The sequence below is a fragment of the Drosophila sulfurigaster genome, chromosome 2R, assembly GCF_023558435.1.
Source record: "Drosophila sulfurigaster albostrigata strain 15112-1811.04 chromosome 2R, ASM2355843v2, whole genome shotgun sequence".
Taxonomy (NCBI): domain Eukaryota; kingdom Metazoa; phylum Arthropoda; class Insecta; order Diptera; family Drosophilidae; genus Drosophila; species Drosophila sulfurigaster.
In genome coordinates, this window is record NC_084882.1 from 17,662,557 (window position 1) to 17,684,111 (window position 21,555).

Below are 21,555 nucleotides of genomic sequence, written 5' to 3' on the forward strand. Positions count from 1 at the left end.
AATATATTGTTTAAAACACTTAAAAAAACGAAATAAGTTCAACTTTCTTTTATACTTTTATTTTATTTATTATATGCAATGTTATAATTCTGTGTTTTGTCAGTCATTCTGTATTTGTATGCATTTTTTTTACCATTTTTCTTTCTCATAAATTATAAAATCTAACATAAAACAAAGCAATTTCTTTAACAATCACTGCCGCTACATGTACATACACGTTACGATTTGTTATAATATATATGTTGGGGGGCGCAACTGCAGCGCTGCGCAGCCATTACATGTTCATATACATATTCTTTGTAGTTATATACTGGGTATATGTGTGTATGCTTGTGTGTGTGTGTGAATGTTGGGTCTGTGTATGTGTATGTGTGTGTGTTGTGTGTATATATTAGATAACAATGATATTAAGCCTAAATAGATACATATATATCCGTATGTATGTATTTATGTATGTATGTAAGTTTAAGTTGTATTGATACATTTGCATTTGCATTTCATTCGCATCTATCTGTTCCTATGACCATTCAACTATTACATGCTTTAACTAAGTTACTGTTACTCATTATACATACTAACTGTACTTGCCCTTGCCTCTTATCAATTATGTTTATCATACACATAACATTATTCATTCTATTCAATTGGTATCTGAATTGATTTAATTGGTTTTCTTTGTTTTTTTTTCGTTTTTTTTGGGTTTTTTCTTTGGTTTTACCTTTTTCTAATATTGGTTTTTAAACAATTTGCATGGCGTGTGTAGAATTTTCAATAAGTTAAATTTTAATTTTTTTGGTTTTTCGGTTTTTAGTGTGCACTTTGAATATTCGCAAGGCAAAAGATTTGAGTTGATATCAATCGAGAAATGAATAAACTTTGTGGTTTATTTGCTTTTCTTTTGTTTTTTTTTTTTTTTTTTGGTTGCTTTGTTTTTTTTTTGTTTTTTAAATGCAGAGATTTCCTTGTGCAGCATTAACATTGTGAAGATAGAAATTTGTCGTAGCCATTTGGAGAGAGTGTTTGTGTTTCATTACATAAGTGGGAATTTGTTTTGTTTTGTTTTTGGTTTTTTAAATATATAGTAGTAGTTATCAACAGCATTTGAATTTAATTATCTATTAATTATCAAATCGCGAAGGGACATAATGATAATCATAATCGTAATAATAATAATAATAATCAATAATTCATTTTACATTATATCGTATATATGCATGTATTGTATGATTTTGTTTTGTATGTATAAGTATATATAAAGAGTAGAGTATGTATGAATGTATTAGTATTATTATGTAAGAAGGGTCATTCATTTGTATAGAGTATATATATGTATAAATTTGTGTGCATTGTATTGTGTTTTGTTTTGTTTTGTTGTAATTGTCCTAGGTGTCCTTCATTTTGCTAGATTCGCTAGTTTTCGTCATGTGGTATTTCGGTTGTATACAAGTTGAGGTTTCAAAACACTCGAAAATATATCAAAAATTTGTTTGAAATGCAGTATATATATGTATGCAGTTAGATGTTAATTATACACATATATTGTTGTATATGTAAATAGATATATTTATATATGTATATATGTATAAATAGTACATTCGATATTGGTATAAACCGTCGATTGGTTAAACGTTAATTCAGGATAACAATGAACAACTCAATTCAGCTAAGTCCTTGGACATGGGCGTGTGTGTATGTGTGTGTGTGTGTGTGTTCGTATGGTGTGAATGTATAAATGAATTGAAATAGCTGCCAAATCATAGAAAGCGTTTCACTAAACGGTATCTTCCAACGTGATGAGTGTTTTAATGTGTGAGTGTGTGAGAGAGTTTTCTTATTGTTAGTTGCAGCTGCTGATTGTGTATACGTCACGTAAGCCTCGAAAAATACGCATAATGCGGCTCTAATACTGTAAAATTGTTGCTTGTTCTCGTTTTCATTTTCGTTTTCATTTATCATCTTTCATTTTTCACTTTGGTTTTTTCATTTTCCACTTGTTTAGCTGTAAAGTAATTTTCGCTCACATTTTTTCGTAAAAAAGCTAGGTAGGTTCGCTTCAGTGTCGAATGTCGATGTCTGTGTGTATGTGTGTGTGTCAAGTGTGCGTGTGTGTATGTGAGATGGTGTCTTGTCAATTGATATGTCCGAGTTCATATTGCACAGAGAAGTTCTCTGGCAATATATAGTCTCAAATACATATACATTGTATTAAAAGTATATATGTTGTGGGAATTTTTCCCTTGGGGGGGTAAAAAACAAATCAAAAATCGCTTTCGCTTGCTGCACGCAAACAAGGAAATCGCATTACTTACATATACACATATATAGTATGCATATATATAATAAAATCAACTAAAGCGTTTGGGGGGAATTCTACGAGTACAGTTTCAATTGGGTTTCTCATCCACATTATCATCGTCATCATCATCATCATTATTTTCATTATTCAATTAACTAATTAAAGCCAGTTTCAATTCAATTAAACAATCAGTTAGCAGAGAGATTCGTGCATTTCATCATTGTTTTCTTCATTATTATATTCATTAGCATTAGTATTATCATGTTTCGTATCATTATCATTAGTATTTTCATTACTATATATGTATGTATAATAATAAGTAGCATTAAATTGCACGCTGCCTGCGTCTTTCATTAGATTACAGCACCACATTTGATAACTTTACACGCTGTTCACGCAACAAACAGAAACTGTTTTTTATATAGAATTGGATGTATTTATATCTGTATATATATATATATATATATAGTATTAGTATGTGTATAAGTATTCATTATAAGTATTTCTTTAAATTACGTTTACATTGAATTTTCGCTAAAGTTTTGTGTATGCATTTTGTATCATCTTTCGATTATGTTTTTTTTTTGTAGCGAAATATTATACACAATTATTTGATTGGCTAGTGGCATAATTTGTTTACTATAACATAATGATAATATACACACACATATGTATATATATATATATTACGAGTGTATATATATGCTGCATCATTTTTTTTTGTTTTTCTTTAGCAAGTCTTGAGTTTGAAGCTATAATTTCTTAGGCATAATTTTTGCTCAAAATGTATGTTTATTAATCGTATTTTTTCATTTTTTTTTTTTTTTGTTTTCTGTCAGCTAGATTCAATGCCTTTAAAACTTAATGCATATGCAGCTAAAGTATCTGTGTGTTTGAGTTAGTGTGTGTGTGTGTGTTGATTTATGTCCTTTTGCTAACATTATTGCCATAACAAACCAATCCGTGCGGGCTCCGCTTATTATCCTTCCGTCATTTGTACACTTTGTCAATGTGTCTAATTAACGTCACGAGTCAATTGTAAATAAATAATTATACTTTCTCTATAGATTATTGTTTTTGCTGTTGTTCTTGTTGTTGTTGTGTATTCTGGGTAATTGGATGTTCATCATCACGTGTTTTATTGCTAATTTGACGACGCTGATAGAGACGCTTTTTTTAGTTGTTCTGTCCAGCTTAGACATACCACTCCTTGACATCCTTTGAGTCGCGCTTCTTGGCCTTTGGCTGCACCAATCCCGCCATCTGTGGGCGACCATCGCTGCCATAGCCCAAGGAACCGCTGCCGCTGGACATCATGCCACCGCCGCCGCCGCTGCCATTGTTGTGTCCATTGTGGTTGTTGTGATGCGGTTGCTGCTGCTGCTGTCCATGATGCTGCACCGCCTGCATGCCACCGCCAGTGGCCTGATGATGCTGCCTCTGCTGATGATACGATCCATTCGTGCTGGTGTTGCCCAGCAAGGCGGCATTCGGATTGTGCGAACCGTATGCGGCGGCCTTCTCGCTCTCCGTCTTGTAGCCACGATCGCCATTCGATTTCAGCCACAACACCAGCAATATAACCAGAATAACCGCTATCAAAATACCCGCCACAATGCCAATGATCATCGCTGTGCGCTCCTCCTCAATGGAGTTGATGCGTCCGCCCTTGCCGCCCTTGGGTCGATAGCTGTTCACATTGCTGTTGTAGGTGTTGCCACCGTACGGTCCGTATGGCGGTGGATCCGGTTGAGGTTGCAATTGCGGTGGCCCCGGGGGCAACGAGTGCTCATCAGGCAGCCGCATGCGCTCATGATCGTGACCTGAGCTACCGCCACCCATACCACCGCCTATCGCATCATAGATATTCTGTGTGGTGTCGCGCTCTGTCACCGTGGTCCGTATCTCTGGCACTGGCGTTGTGGTTGTCGTTGTTGTCGTCGTCGTGGTTGTTGTTGTGCTCGAGCTGCTGGTGGTGCGCTGTGTCGAAGTGGTGCTCACGCTGCTGGTGCTGCTGGGCTGGCTGATTGATGTGCTGCTGCTGCTGCCAGTTCCAGCACTCGACATCGTCGTCATATAGCTGGGAGTGCTGCTGCCCAAGCTGCTGCTGCTGCTACTACTGCTGCTGCTGCTGCTGCTGCTGCTGCTGGTGCTGCTGTGTTGCTGCTGCTCCGTGGTGACATCGCTGCTGCGTCCTGTGGTCGAAGCGGTGACCATCTCGTTATTGGACTCTGCAAGTGGGTTAGCACCAGTTTTTAGTGTTTTCAATTTCATTTATTGTTTCTACGCTACGTGTTATTCTGTGTGTGTGTGTGTGTGTGCTTGTGCTAGTGTACAAGTGTGTGTGTGTGTGTGTGTGTTCCCACCCGGAAAAATAGATTGCTTTTATGCCGCTTGCAATTAGTAATCATAGTTTATTGAACATAAAGTTAGAGATAGATAGAGATAGAGAGAGTTATTGATATTGAGAGAGATATGCTGTGCTTCGACTTGGCTGATATGTACAATTGGGATATACATACGATATTGAGGCACAAACACTTAAACACCTAATAGATGCATGTACATATGTCAAAGGGTAAGCTAAATACTTGTTACGATAATCGTTTCACGATATTCAGGTTACATTTGTCAATGGGTTAGCTAAATACTTTTTACGATAATCGTCTTACGATATTCGCCTAACAATATCCAGGTTACATATGTCAATGGGTAAGCTAAACACTTTTCACGATACTCGCTTTATGATATTCAGTTTACGATATTCGTTTTTGGCATATGCACTTACCCCACCGGTAAATATGTGCATATATGCGATGTCAGTTAATACTTTTCATGTTATTTGCAAATTACGATATACATTTACGACATACAATCGCCTTTAGGTTAATAAGTGCATATGTAGGTAAGCTAATGTATTGTAGTATGTAAATACTTTGTACGATATTCGTTTTACGATATTCGACTAACGTTTTGCTTTTTAATATGATATACGAGTACAATAAATAAACTATGCAAAAATACAAGTACTTTCTAGACCACGTTCAAAGAGAGGTAATACTATTAGTATACACATAAATACACACATATACAAATCCACATATATCTGATATGACTTCCTTCTGATCCACCTTCTGATTATTACCCCTACCCGATGCTCAACGAAACGCTTTACGTGCACACGCTAATGATCGCTGTGTAGTTTGTTGTTGTTGTTGTTGTAGTTGTAGTAGGAGTAATTTGATGTTCTAGTTGTTGTTGTTGTTCTTGTAGTAGTTGTTGTTATTGTTGTTGTTGTTATCTTTATTATAATATTATAATTATGCTTGTCGCTTTTTGTTGGTGGTAATTACTCAGATATCGAATATCTGCCTAAATATGTAAATACTTTAGGAGCTTAGCCTAAGTGCATTGCTTTTTGTTTATTGCTACTAGAGACAGACGTTTGCTTGCATCGATTTTTTTTTTATGTAAATTTACAGAGTATCCAAGGCGCGATCACAGTCAGAAATATGAAGATGTGTTCACATTCTGAAAGAGACACATAAGGCGTACTCATTGTCAGTTCAAATTACTTAGAAGGAAGGAAGCATCATCAACAACTTGAATGGATGGCGCTGAGCTGAGGCTGAGAAGATGACACGAGAGTGAGGCTGATTTTTGATATCGATTTTTGTTGATTTGGGATTTGAACTGAGCTGAAATTGGATTGGTATTGGTTTTGGTTTTGGTATCGATTGGTCTGATCAATGTCTGTGGAGTGAGTGTAGTTTTGCAACTAGACGATATATATAGATTGATATAGTTATATACATTTATATATGTAGTTATAGGTTTTGTGTACTTGTGGCAAAAAGCGTTCAAAAAGCGTTGCATACTTCAAGGCGCGCACACAAAAAGAACCCCGAAGACGAGATCGCTAACAAGAACATTGAGACTAATAAAGCGGCTTAACTAGACACAAATATACAAACACATGTTCATATATATGTAGTATATATTCATTATGCATGTGTGTGTGTGTGTGTGTGTGCGTGTTAGTGGATGTGTATGTATGCACTAGCTAAATATGCTTGTATGTGTTTATAATTACAACCCAGAGCTCTAGTTCTACTTACTCGAACAATATAAGAGTATATATAAGTTTATATCGCTAGCTAAGAATGTCTGATGATCTGTATATATATATATATGTATGTGTGTGTCTAGTTGTGTGTGTGTGTACGTGTTTTGTGATGCTAATGTCAATGACAACATGACACCACATTGGCAAAAAACAAAAGAGGAATAATAAATTCTCGAATCCAAAGTGCTAAACTCACCTGCACCCTTCGCCGTGCTTGTCGCTGTGAACTGCTCCGTTGTCTCGCCATAATCCCCGGATCCGTGCACACAATCCTCATCATCGCAGGCACGCTCTGTGCCATTGTTGTTGTTGCTCGTATTATTGTTGTTGTTGTTGCGATCGACACTCAAGCTGTTGCCCTGCTGTGTGGTTGTTGTCTGCTTTGTGGGCGGCACATAGACCGGCGTGATGAGATCATCTCCACTGCCCGACTCGAAGGGAGGCGTGCATTCGTCTTCGTCGTCGCCACGACATCCGGATCCGGCGCCGGAGAAGATCAGATCGTCTATGGCACCCGGGTAACCGCTTGCTGGCGTCTGTCGAGTAGAATTCAAAGTCTGATTTTACTTCAGTTGATCTAACGCCGAACTGGCCAAGCGGTTATTGTATGTTTTAGTGATTGTTAACTGTATTACGAGTAAGTATTAGTAGTAGGTGCATTATAAGTACGTGTGTATGTACAGTGTGTTTATGTTTGTGCATGTGTGTGAGAGAAACCAAGAATGTCTTGGCTTCAAGCAAATAATTATGGTTGAGAAGTAGCAAATGAAGGTTTGAAGTGCTTGACTAGAATTTAATATTGTGCTAATGAATTTAATAATTGGAATTTGTCTATATTGGAGTTTGTTTGTCAGATACAGATGTATTCATAAAGTAGAAGTGCATAGAAATTTAAATATGCTGACGAAGCTAATCATCAAACATAGTATGTTGAAATTGAGTAAAGGACTATTTGGCATTTATTGGCAATTATTGTTATTGATAATCAGAAAATTAAATTCGATTAAATTAGATGAAATTTCTCAAGAGTATTTCCATGTTTTTCCTAGAAACGCGTATTTAATAAAATGAATATGAATTGCTTGCACAGCGATTGATTATCGTAAGTTTGAATTCAGTAAATGAAAGTCTGCAATTAATTAAATTCAATTCAATTCAATCAATTTCCGACAAATTGTTTGTTGAATTGCAATTAAGAAAGTGCCAAACTGTATTTATTTGAAATGTTGAATTAATATTCAAATTAACAATAACTTATTGGGAAATATTTGCTTTTATGTGTTGTGAATGTGCTGTGTGATTATGTTGATTAGTTTATTGATGTGCTAATAAATGTGTAGAGTCATGCAGCATTAGTGCGCTCAAAAATGGCTGAGTTACAATTAAAGTGCAATTGAAATCAATAATAAAATACTATCTGCATTTGTAAAATGTGTGTACGCTTATTAGTAATTGTAGATAATTGTATAATATATATATTCACAATTTGATTAGTTTGCATTATGCTGTGCGTCAAGGAATAAATATATCAAATAGCTGAGTTTTAACTGAGGTTAGTAGCAATTTCAGTTATGGGTAGTAATTATTAATTGCTGGTGCTGGTTAAAAGCGATTACGTCACTGACACAAAACAATTCAAATAAATAAATAAAGTGGCATTTACACTAGTTTATACATTTATGATTAGCTAATACTTTTTTTTTTGGTTTTAGTTTTTTTTTTTTCATTTAAAATGCAGAACCAAATTTCCCCCTTGCATGGGATTTCAGACTTGGGGGGAAAAGTGATTCAGATTGCATATGAAGCTGATAATTATACGATTTTCATTGATTTAGTTAAAATATTTGAATTGATTTTTGGTTTTGATTAAAGAAAGAATTTTGAATAAAAAACGGTTTGGTTTTTGTTACGATGAGAAAAATACTTGGAAAGTTGAAAGTTGAGAGGAATTGAAATAAAATTTCAAATAAATTCCCTAACCTGCTGCATTCTCTGCAGATCATTTCTATCTAATACTCCAGTTACCAATTGAACATCTCCTCGCACGGTGATATGGGGATCGCGTTCGACGGCCAAATCCAGAATGCGCAGCTTGTTCACCGACAAACCGGCAATGACGCCAGCAAACGGACGCTCGATCCTTATGCGACCGTTGCGGCTAAACTTGCCTCCCACCTGGATGTTCGACATCGTATTGAACACGGTCGAGTGGTGGCCTGCAAATCACAACCAGAACAAGAAACCACTGCAGTCTGCATCATTTGTATTAGCCATCCATCACTTACCCTGCGGTGTAAGTGCCTGCACATTGTAGTCGTCCAATTGAAGCGTGGCATTGCCACCTTTGCGGGAGAAGCGCACCACGTGATAGGCATTGTCGTTGACCTTGGTGCCAATCTCGCCCAGCGGCAGATCCACGCTGCCAATGTTGTACACCATAAAGATGTTGCCCTCCACAATCTCCAGTTCCATGTAATCCTGTGTGGTGGCGCTCTCAACGCGCAGCAACACCGCATCCGGTTTGGTGGTGATGAAACCCAACGCTATGTTGTCTTCCTCGGTGTCCGCCTGCGTGTTTTCGGGGAAAGTGTACTGCACCATGCCCTTGTTATTGCCAAAATCGTAGGCAATCGATTCTGCAAGGCAAAGCATTGAGTTATAAAGGGTCAACAAGAGAAACGAAAGAAATTAAATTCTAGAAAAATATAGAAGTATAAGAAGAATGTAACTGAATAAGTTGGTTGCGAGCAGATAAAGATTGTAAAAGTTAAATAAAATAAAGATAGATTCACAATCTGGTATATTTTGTACTCTATGGTATTATTTTGAAAGTAATGGTATATCGATATACAAAATAATATTATAATAATAATATATATATTATTCCATTCTGTATATCCTTTGCTTTTATTGAAAATTGGAAGAGGGTATCCCAAAGTTGAGGACTCTTGACTTTCTTACTCGTTGTTTAAAGGATTAGGAATGGTAGGTTCATTGAAATATGTCTTGAAAGCAACACACAAATTCATCAAAATAGTTTTAGCTATCAATTAATAAAAATATGAAAGTATGAAAAATATGAGGTATGCTTATTATAAGCTTCCATTTATCATTTACTATGCTCAAACAGTTGCTTACCATCATAGCAAGTAGGTCCCCGTGTACGAAGTCATGTCACATTCGCAGGCATACGCATTCCATTGCTGCACACAAATGCCACGATTGGCGCACGCATTCTGGCTGCACTTGGTGGGTCCCTCACATCCACTTACAACCAGCGAGCTGGGCACAACAGCATCGCTGGTTAGCGAAGGCGACGTATCACCCAAATCCAAAGAAGCCAGGCAACCCTCGAAGCCAGAGCGAGATGAGATCGAACCCGGCAACTTGGAGTACATGTCCTTAAAGACGCCGCCAATGTACAATATGCCCGCCAACTCCAGATGCATATTATTGCCCGTCAGCGTGATAATCTCAAAGGAATCATCAACGGTCAGAGTATGAGTCTTGGGTCCTGGACGTCGTATGCTGACCTGATGCCAGCGATTGTCGTTCATGTGTATGCGAGACTTGTCCCGCATCGTCACAGGTCCATCTCCCAGATCGAAGGTGTAGTGTATGTGGCCATTGACCAGCTCCACAGCGACGAAATCGTTGCGTCTGCCGCCGTTGAAGACGAGCAAACCATTTGGTTCCACAGTCTTAAAGCGGAAGTCAATGGAAATGCTTGTGTAGGCCTTGAGCATGGCCAGACCCACGTAGGAGTGCTTGGAGCGGAACGTGGCCGCATGATACGGTTGTCCAGCTGGCGAGTTGACAAAGCGTGCGGTCAGCTTGAAGGTGGCACTCGGCAGAGCCGACAGCTCCGGTCCCAATGACTTTACGATATCCAAATAGCTAAGGGAAAATACAAAATAATAATAAGAATAAAGTGGAGAAAAGGAAAATCGATTGCTTACCGTTGTCCATTGAAGATGAAGCCCTGCATTTGTCCCACAAAGTTCGGCATGGTCGAGGTCATTTGTATCTCCTCCTCGGCATGGAAGAGTCCACCGAGATGGATGGAACGTATCTCCATGGTGCTGTGGCGTCCCAGGATTGTCTCAGCTGTGGTGCAAAGAATACAGCAGAGATCGATAAAGCTCAAGGGGTTACGGGCATGGGGAATGTGCCAGCCTGTGGGGGGCTTGCTCTAATATTTAGACTAGGCAAAGTACCGTTAACACTTTAGGCATATCGTATATATAGAGTAGTAGTAGTAGTAGTATATATATTTATGGATATATGGATATTATTATGGTTAAATGGATAAGGATAGTAGTAGTACTTAGAGTTGCTGAGTTTTGTTTTGTTGGTGACAAACGAATGTAATTTTTTTTTTTAAGTTTAGTTTTTAGTTACAAGAAGCACATACGCATACGAGTATATGTATTCAAATAGTAATAGATAGTAAGTAATAATATAGTAGTAGTAGTAGTAGTTGCGTTTTTAGTAGACATTGATCTAAGTACGAATAGTATTTCAATTCATAATTCATTTCAAGCAGTTGCTGTACGAGTTACTTTTGAAAGTGTCACTCGAAAGTGGCTAGAATTATTTGTTTGTTTGTTTTGTAGTCAATGCAGCTTGGGTACATACTAAAGAAAGGTGCAGTTATACGATAGTATTACGATAGTTTTGCATATATATGCCTACACATAAGTATATGCCGGTGTGGATAGATTATAGTAGAGAATAGAGAAGAGACTTGAATATCAAATGAAAAGTACGAAATAAACTGAGTTGTCGTTACATTTGCATTTGCAAGCGACTTTCAATCGAAATAAATTAACTTAATGAAGATAATATCGCTAGTGAAGTTAATTAGTTAAATTAAATAGTAGAGTATTGAGTATTGAGTTGGGTGCGCAGTACATATATCTACACACATACATACAGATTAGTTGTACATATGCGTTCCATATTGACTTATTTTAATAATTGCTTTTTGTTGTTGTTATTGTTGATAAATTGGTGTGTGAGATACATTCTCTTTTACGAGTATTTACTGTAGCGGTGACATATTTTTTTATATATATATTCGATAGGTGCATTGCTTGATAGAACAAACTCAACAAAATGAAAGAGTTGAACTTAACGTACGTTGCAACTAGACGCCTACAACAATGACAACCGAAGACAACGATTTCAATTTAATTGATTTTGTTTTGTTATTTGGTTTTCTTACCTAAACGCCAAACTCATCAACCAAAAATAAATAATAATCAAAAAGAAAAAACGAAAACGAAATAAACAGTTTTTTTTTGCGGCTGTTTGAACGACATTGAAACTAAACATCGATTTGTAATTTGTAATTTGTTCAGTAAATGTTATGTTATGTATGTGCTTGTATGTATGTATGTGTGTGTGTGTGGGTGTATGTGTGTGGCCTATAGAGAGTCGCAAGTTGTAGTTTTAGTGGTTTTGGTTTTGGTTTGCGTGTGCTTTTGACTACTACGTCTAGCTAGAATACGAGTATGAGTTATTGTGCGACTACATTGCGCATACGACGCGTGGTTCAGCGTGAGTATGATTGACATAATCTGCACATGCAAATGGCTGCAGTAAGCGATAGTCTGAGGCGAAGATATACAGAGAGAGAGAGACAGAGAATGAGTGAGTGAGTGAGAGAGTGATAGCGATGTAGGACACAATTGTTGGTTGCAGCTGCTTTGTTAGCCATATAATTAGCCGCATTTACATATGTATGTAAGTAGTTATAAGTACTTTGAATTTGTGCCAAATTTTCTATAGAAACAGACAGAGATAGAGTTAGAGAGAGAGTGTGCGTGTGCGAGAGAGAGAGAGAGATTGCTAATCGTAGAGAATGTTGTGTGGCATGTGGCAGCATGTCATGCGATTTCCATTGTATTTATTCAAAGTTATTAATTTTGTTTGCTTGCTTTTTTTTACTCATTTCACTTTCAGGTGCGCACATGCAAACTCTGACGTGTGTGTCGCGACTATGTGTGTGTGTGCAATTTGTGTGTGTGTGTGTGTGTGTGCGTGCGTGGTGCAGCAATACTTCTTCTCAAGGTGTGTGTGTGCGTGTGCGAGTGCAAAGTGTACGGCCGGGCTACACGCAGGCAAAGAGCAAAGCAGCCAACACGGACCACCAACAACAAGAGCCAGAAGATGGATTTGAAGGAGGAGGCCGTGTGGTTGGCGATGTCGTTTTGTCGTTTGTCGGCCAAGTTGCACACATTTTGTACACTTACACAATATAATGCGAAACTAATTTGTACGTTTTGGACACGCTTAGTATTTTACTGTAGTACTAGTAGTAGTAGTAGAAGTAGTAGTTGTAGTTGTTGTTTTTAACGAGTACATAGTTTACTTAACACAAAGCTAATTACATATTAAATGGTGCAAAATTACAGCCCTGGGTGCTTCCAAACATTGTTTTGCCTTCTCGTCTCAATAAGTCGCCACTCGCGTGAGACTGTTTTTCTTATTTGCCACATTTCATTTTCATTCATTTTCATTTCCATTTTTTTGCATCCTTGAGTTGGACTTTATCGAGCGATTTGGCAAAAAAATGTTTCACCGAGTTCTTGCGTGTCGATTTTTTTTTCTTGCTCTCGCCTCAAAAAAACATTTGAAATTATTTACGATGTTTATTTAGTTCTCTTTGGCTTTCGCTTTCGCTTTGGTTTCGGATTTGGCTTTCGCTTTCGCTGTTGTTGCATTTTTGTTGAAATAGAAAAGGTCATTAAGATCACAATTGTGTGATATGAAAATTGCATTTGCATTTGACATTGTTTTTTTTTTTTTTTGATTTTTTTGAATAATTAAAGTACTTGAACAAGTACCGCAGTTGATGTTAATGCTGAGTTGCTGTTGTTTGTTGTTATGCTTGTTTAGTTAGCTAAAATACATATGTATTACTTTAATTATACACTCCTGAAACGAACTTGTTCACATACCACACGTGTCGTTTAATAATTTATTTAAACACACACACTTTTTGATTGCTTTTGTTTGTTTAAACTGAGAATGCCTGTAATTACAAATTGTTGTCATATTTACAAGGAAACTATAAACGAAAAAGTAAACACATAATGAAATCATGAAAGTAATTTACAAGCACTTGATGTGGATCAAGTGCGAAAAGTTTCAAACAGAAAGAAAGTACGAATACTTCAAATATGATAATATGTATATCATATCATGGACATAACAATTTACAAGACAATCAAATTGTATATATTTATAGTAACATTCAATGCGATTTGATAGCAGCTGTACACCTGTTTCAATACTTGGTTGTTGTTAATCTTAACTTTTGTTTGGCACATAGATAGTACATACTAATAAGTAGTTGAGTATTTATTTTTCAATAAATTATTTATTTTGTTTGGCACACTCTCGCTGATTGTTTTTTTCGGATTGTCGCAAAATCAAACATAGTATAGTAAGTAGTATATGAGAGAGACAGATAGAGAGATAGAGAGAGAGAGAGAGGGGGGCAATAGAGAGTTATTGCAAATGAAAACACAACATCAAGATGTTTGAAAAAGTCTCAAATATATAACTAACGAGAGTCAAATAAATGAATAGTTGTATCAAGTATAATAATGAGATTGGCAAGTTAATAGAATTGATAATTAGTCAAATATGGGCAAAGAATCGTTTAATAATTTGTCAACAATGATTAATCCAAAAATTAAAAGTATAAAGAACACAACAAAGCAAATGGAGTGGAAAACGTTGAGTTGAGTTGAAAGTTCAATAATTAATTAGGTGAAAGAGCCTTACAAAATGTACGGGTATTTTTTCATTTGGTGTGATTTTGATTTATAAAGTGAGTGTGAATCGAATGAGTATACGAGTACGAGTACGAGTAGGATAATGAGTATTATGTTGATATTATGTGATGTTCAAATTCTATCTCAAATCTCAGCTAATTAAGTTTTTTTGTTTGGTTTTGTCATGAGGAAATCAAACATTTAAGAGGTAAAACATTTTTAGCTTTTCATCATTTTCATTTTTCCATCATCAATATGTGTGTATTTCTTTTTTTTTGTGTATGCGTGTGTGTGTCATATATAGTTGTGTGTGTGTTTGTATTTGTAGCTGTGTTCGTGTGTAGTTAACTGAAAAGCTCTCGAAATGAAAAGTTTAAACAACGTTTAAGAAGAACTGAAAAACCGCTGCTTCAATCTGCATTTTTCTTTCTTTTTGTTTTTTGTTTTTTTGACTGCTCTCCTATCACCTGCACACACCTTTTAAGCAAAAAGGATATTTTAAAGGGGGAAGGATCTCTACAATAGCATATAGAACTGGCCTTCATTGCGCTCTTTTAGGGGGAGGTCTAACAATCATTGATATGATATGGAATAACTGTAGTAGTAAGCAGGAGACTCGAGAATGGGGAGTATCCTTCATTAATATTTTTTCTTCTTTTATTTTTTTTTGTAAAAAAAACGACACGGCACGACACGTAGTAGGGCAATAGATGTGCTGTTGATACATACATAACATACCCCTGACGGGGGGAGCCCCGTCAACTTGTAGACGCAGATTCGATGCTCTGCGCGAAAATCGTATGGTGTGCCAATTATTGTCATTGAGCACCGATTGGCCAGCGAGCAGGTTCTGTCGAGCATAGATCGAGCAAACATACATATTAATACCATCATTAAGTCACTCACTTGCTGAGCACAGCAATCAGACTGTCATCAGACTCTGTTTACCTTTTCCCGATCGCTCAGCCGGACACTCGCTCGAATGCGTCCAGCCACCAAGGCAATCTCTAGACGATCCGGTGAATTCGATTCGGCGCTGGTCAAGAGCAACAACCCAGCAGGACGTGAGGTCTTGAAACGTATAATGAGCTCCTCGGTCTGTGTCTTGGTGCCCTGTCCATTGGCCAGCCAAATGGTCATGTGTTGGCTGCCATTAAAGGCCAACGTGGCCAATTCCCTGCCGCAGGTTGGTCCGCCATACAAGGTGGCCGAGCAGTCGCAGATGGGTCGATTCCAGCCCTCGAGACAGGTGCCGCCGTTGAGGCAGGGATTGCCGCTGCAAACATTGCCCTGCACATGGCACGAAGGTTTCACCGAAGCTGCAAGAGGTGAGAGACGCGAGAGACGTTGCTCATTACATTATTACATTATCCAAAATTAAACCTTCTAACTATGTAAATTGAGTCTGTGTGTGTGTGTACTCACCCGAGTCCTGCACGCGTGCAAAGGCAGCTATATCGATCGCCTTGCCGCTGAGCACCAGGTCACGCAAACAGCCCACAAATCCCTGTCGCAACGTTGCCGTCCAGATGGCCGCCGGCCAGGCCACATTGTTGTAAGCAGGCCCAACGCCACCCACATACATGTGACCATCGAGCTCGAGTATGGTGCCATCGCCAGGTGTGCGAAAATCATTCCAAATGCCGTCCACAGCCACCTTGGCATCACGACCATTGCGTCGCAGTATGAGATCATGCCAGTCGCCATCGTCGACGCGGCGTCGCGAGGCGCGTATCTTCGAGGCACCGGAACCGAGATCCAGATGTATATAGATGTGTCCATTGAGCAGCTCAATGGCAATCAGCACGGGCTGCAATAGGGTAGAGCATTAACATTGGCTAACAAACACCGCAACCGTAAGGCAATCAAACTTACGTTCTTGGCACGCGGCTGCTTGGAGCCTGTGGCCAGTATGATGATGCCATTGGGTTCCTTGGTGCGGAATTTAAAGCTGATGGAGCTCTGCTTGCCCGTCTCCCATGGCGGCAGCACCTGCAAAAAACCAGTTAAGTACACAATACACACTTTGAATGCTTTTTTCTTCACTTACCAAATGGGATTCGCGTGTGGTGAAGGTCACTGGATCCTGGGGATCGCCACTAGGACACTGATACTCCAGACTACCCGCCACTTGAATCAACTTTGAGCCACTCTTGGCCAGATCGATTAGATTCAAGTTCAAAGTGTCTGCGGAGAACTCCACTTTGCGCAAACAGCCCACAAAATTGTTGTGCACCCGAGCTCCGAGCAAAGCACGCGGATTAACTGCGCCGCCAACGTAGACGCGAGACGAGGACAACATGGTAAACTTGCCGGCAATGTGCGAGTGATCCGTATAGACATCATCGACCACAGTGACGAGCTGCACAAAGAGGAAAGCCATTAAACAAATCCGAGTAGGGAAAAATAGAGCTACGCACCCGACAGAAGCTGGTGATAGACGAGATCTCCTGGATGCGTCGATGCACGGTGACCTTGTGCCACTGATGGTCATCGAAGCGTACCTTCGATGGCTTAATGTGCATCTCCTGCTTGCCATTGGCCAGACCCATGGTCAGCGAGACGCCGCCATCGCGCAGCGCCAGATTCAGATAGTCGGTGCCGTGGCCCGTGTAGAAGAGCAGACCATTTGGCTGGCGAGTGCGAAAGTAGAAAGAGATCGCATCTTGGGCACTGACAATTGGCTCGGCGCCCGTCTGGCCCAAGTCATACGAAAGGAACTGTGTACCGCGGAACGTTGCTTCCGATGGCGCCTTCTCCTTCTCACAATACTGGCCATCGTACTCAAGGTTACGACACTCGCAAATTGGACCGGAATCAGTGGATATGCATATGCCGCCGTGCTGGCAAGGATCATTACGCTCGCAGGCATCGGTCGTGTTGCCTCGAACGCCCTGCAAATCGGATTGATTATTCAATAAAAAAGAAAAGTAATGCTTGTCTATTGAACAGCTGTAAACTTCATAATTTACTATGCAATCAATATCAAATTTATTCATTGCTGACGCATTTAATGAAACCTATAAAGCAGCGGAAAGGTAAATTCTTATTATACTCAACATGATTTTAAGAGGTAACAATGCTTAGGACGGGACATAAAGAAAATAACATTGAAGATTATAGAAAAATAGCTAAACTTCTCATCCTTTTAGTTCACTGTTAATTTCTCAAAAATAATTAAACAAAATTGCATTAAAAATATGCATATTGATTATTTTTATTTATTGATTTGAAGAGTTAGAAGAGAGTTAAATAGTTGTGAATTATTATTAATTATTAATAATTATTTCATTGAAATATAAAATTAAATAAGTTCTGATCACTTCGTCTTTTCGACAAAATGTTATAAAGTTATATACTTTATAAGTAATTCAAAATTGTTCTTGAATAGATTCAGTAAAATAATAATAAAGTACGTCGAATTTCAATTCCAATGAAATACGCAGCATAAGCAAGTTTTTATACAACTAATATTCAATAATGAATGAATAAAAATATTATAATAAATACTATATGATGTATCTCTTTTTGTTCATCACGGGAATAACTGAGAATATAAATTTACTTAAGATATAATCTGCAACATTAGTTTGAATTACTTCGGAAAACTTGGCATTAACTTCATCTTATCGTCTCTATTAAACTTTTTTAGATACATACTCGTACATTACAAGTAATTTAAAATCCTCCATCTTTGTTAAAGAATAGATTGAAGAGATATAGAGATAGAAAAACTCACCCTCATGCCTCGCTCGCGTGTTGGCATCTCGCCATGGTCGCAGGGCGCATCGCCGCACTTGATGTCCCGCGGCTGCTTCATCTCCTGGCGCCTGGTGGTGCCACCCGGCTGATCCGCATAGACTAGATTGCGAATGGCGCCACGGAAGCGTGGCTCAAAGATAACGCTGGGCAGTGCGAGCAGCGCCAGCTTGCTGCTGTACCAGTTGGGCATGCCGCCGACATACACATCCGAGTTGCTGGCAAACTTGCCAAACTGGAACTCTTTGCCTTTGGTCGAACGCTGCTGTGAGACGCCGTCCACAATCAACGAGGTCTGATCATCATTGCGCAGCACCTGCACCTTATGCCAATGGCCATCGTGCAGCTCTCTGCCCACGGTGATGATTTGTGCGCCTCCGCCAAGATTATAGCGCAGTCGCAGGGCGCCCTCGACCAGTTTCAGCTCAAAGAAATCATAGGTGCCACCATCATCCGTGTAGAGTACGAGGCCATTGGGCTGTTCCGTCTTGAATTCCAGCTCCAATGTGCCATTGAGGCCGGTGTACCACTTGCGGAACGTGTAGAAGGAGTTCTGCGAGCCATCGAGCGGAAAGCCAGCACTAATCGTAATGAAGCTGGCAACCAAGCTGACGAGGAGCGCGGTCACGATGAGCACTCGATATGAGCGTCGGTACTCGACCATTATGGCTGGCCGAGCACGAGGACGAGGACATAGAAGAGAGTGCTCCGACTGCTCCGGATGCTTCAGCTGGTTGTGTGCTTCGAGAGCTCTTCGCCGGCGTCGCGCCTTGTTGAATAGTAAATCGGAGGAGCAGGCTTTGGTAGGAGATTCAACTGGCTCGGGCAGCAGCCGCGTGTCATTATTATTATTATTATTGTTGTTATTATCGTCAGCTATCAACAGCAGCTTCTTGGCATCGACGACGTGGTCGCAGTCCATTTTGTGGACGTTGTCAATGCTGTTGTGGGCTGTCATGGCCTCAAATGCATAGTTTGTGCAGTCCTTGAAGGATGTTCGTCTGCTATGCGTGTGTGTGTCTGCTCTATGTATCTATAATCCTATATCTCTGATATGTTGCACTTGGCGCGCGCTCATTCACACGCACGCACACACAGACACACGTGCGTATACGCACACTATCGCACGCGCACACAAATAATTACAGAGTTGCGCGCGTAAAACGTAAATGTCGCCTTGCTTTCGACTCTGGCTTTGGCGTTGGCGTTGTCGTTTGACGATGACTCTTGGCTGCGTATACGCGTCGTATTCCAGTCCTTGACTGGCAAGCTTTCACTCCGTGTCCTTGTATTGGTGTGTACTATTACTACAACAGCCCCCGACTGCTGCGATACATTGGAATATTATCCGCGCTTATAGTTTTCATTGAACTTTTGTTTCACAGAGAGAGAGAGTGAGTGCCGAACCAAAGCCGAGAGAGTGTTAGTGGGAGTCACAGACAGCGAAAGAGAGAGAGAGCTAGAGCAGCGTGAGCGTGAGAGAGAAAAGCTCAGAACACAAAAAAACACACAAAGTTGGCTGCGGCTGTTAATGCACTGTTAGCTTTTGTTACTTATTCGCACCGTTTCACTGCTGCTGATTACTTTTTCTTCTTTCTTCCTTTTCTTTTCGTTTTTATTTTCGCGTTAATATTGTTGCCTTGTTTTGTACTCTATATTACAGTGGTTTTTAAGTTTTTGGCATTTTTTACACTTGATTTGCATAATGATGGTTTGCAAATTGTTCGCTGGAGTGCACAACATTTCATTGGCCATTTGTTTCGTGCTAGAAAACCGTTAGCAGCCGCATCAGCAGCAGCAGTAGCTGGTCGTAGGGGTGGCAAAAGCTCGCCGGACGCCTCCTCCACCCGATGTGCCTGCTATGGTGCCCACGAGCGTTTCAACGTACATGTACATACTAAAAATCGGAAAAAAATTTTCACTGCACGTAGGCGAAAATTTTCATTTCAAATGTGTTTAATTTTTGGGGGACACTTTTAACACAATTCCTAGATTAGTTATTCTACTCAATTATTACTTGGCAAATTGATTGAACTATTGATTCCAGCTTGGTGTTTGGATTTGATTTAACCATTTGATTCAGCTTACACAATTGTACCTTTTTTGTTAGATTTATACACTTTTGTCTTCTATGTTTTACAATTTTGATTTTGCTTTTTTAGAGGAATTGAATTTGAATTTTGCGTTGGTTTTGCGATTTTGATAAGCAGCGTTTTAGTATGGGAATTTTTTGCAGAATGAACCCAAAACGGGGATACTTAAATTATGTGTCGAATTTTTTGTTCAAAGCACTTCTCCGCTGCTTCTGGTTTTATTATCGATCTGCGCTGCATTCACGACAAGACTGAACTGCAATTTCAAACTTAATTTCTTCGCTGTGTTTCCAATGGATAACGAAAGCTCCGTCAGCTTATTCACAGAGTGCTGCGAATCCAGCATAGACAACACTGCTTATACGCTACCCCACTCTCGAATATAGGCAATTTACAACATTTTTGATTAATTATGGAAACGTTTTAAGCTATGATACTATAATAATTGTTAATTGTTTGCTTTGGTCGAAAACCCTCAGCTTTACTGTTGTTCACCCCGAAATGTATGCTATGGAAAAGACCTCGATGTTGTGTGTAGAGCATCAGAATGCCAAAAATTAAAAGCTCTCTTCCTTCAACGAGGCATGTGTATGTATGCGTACTACTAACATACATATATGTATATGTATGTGTGTGAACGCGCACACATTTTCATACACACACATGCGTAATGAGCGCAGAACACGCAGGTTCATAACCTGCACCACTCGAAGCGTATTAGAAGGGACAGGATATTCATATGTGTGCATGCGTGTGTGTATGTGCAGGGACAACAACGTCGGTCGACCCATGTAAAATGCCTTGACATTTATTATACACTACACACAACTTCGACAGCTCGGCGTCAAATTCGATTTGCATTTGTTGATGCATACTATGCCGTGCGTTTGTATTTGTGTGACGGAATGTGTGGGTGTCCCCCATGTGCTTTCTCAGTAGATAGAGGGAGCCTTTGGCTTGTCACTTACTTATCATATGCAATTTTTCACAAGCAAGCACTGCAAGGCCAACGACGCATCTAGTATTTTGCTATTAACGTCACTTTACACATTTTCTTGAACACGCACTGACCATTATTCACTTAATGCAAACGACATGACCGCAATTATAATTTAGCGAAGAATGTCAAGAATTGTAGTTGTTTAAAAATCGCAAATGTCCTTTAGATGCACCACAAGCTTTTTGCTGCAACGCGCGAATAACGATGTTTTTTTTCGGAGTCGGCAATGAATATTACTTGAAGTATTATTGGACAAATATACTTTTTCATTCAGTTCAGACCCCAAAGGGAGTTCTTTTCAATAAAATATTTTGTAACTTTTGCAATTTATTTTTAAATTAATGTTGGTTATCCTGCAACACCTTTGTTGATTGCAAGGAGAGTGACCGCAAGATAAATGTACACGCTTTGAAACGGAAATATACTAAAATGAACTCATTATTGATAGCTGGTTACACTTCTGATAGTATATTAATTGAATGGTAAACAAGCTG

General features: G+C 39.0%; 1 protein-coding gene across 1 annotated transcript; it reads right to left on the reverse strand.

Annotated features, from left to right (window-relative positions):
• Positions 1-644: 644 nt before the first annotated feature.
• On the reverse strand, positions 645-20,510 carry LOC133835717 (neurexin 1). The gene is given in 14 exon segments (XM_062265759.1): positions 645-4,527; positions 6,619-6,958; positions 8,403-8,638; positions 8,708-9,058; positions 9,561-9,579; positions 9,581-10,319; positions 10,382-10,529; positions 14,948-15,059; positions 15,158-15,528; positions 15,635-16,019; positions 16,085-16,201; positions 16,260-16,571; positions 16,630-17,103; positions 17,949-20,510. Coding segments are annotated over 14 exon segments (5,619 nt in total). The 5' UTR covers positions 18,927-20,510; the 3' UTR covers positions 645-3,490.
• Between the last annotated feature and the right edge of the window lie 1,045 nt (positions 20,511-21,555).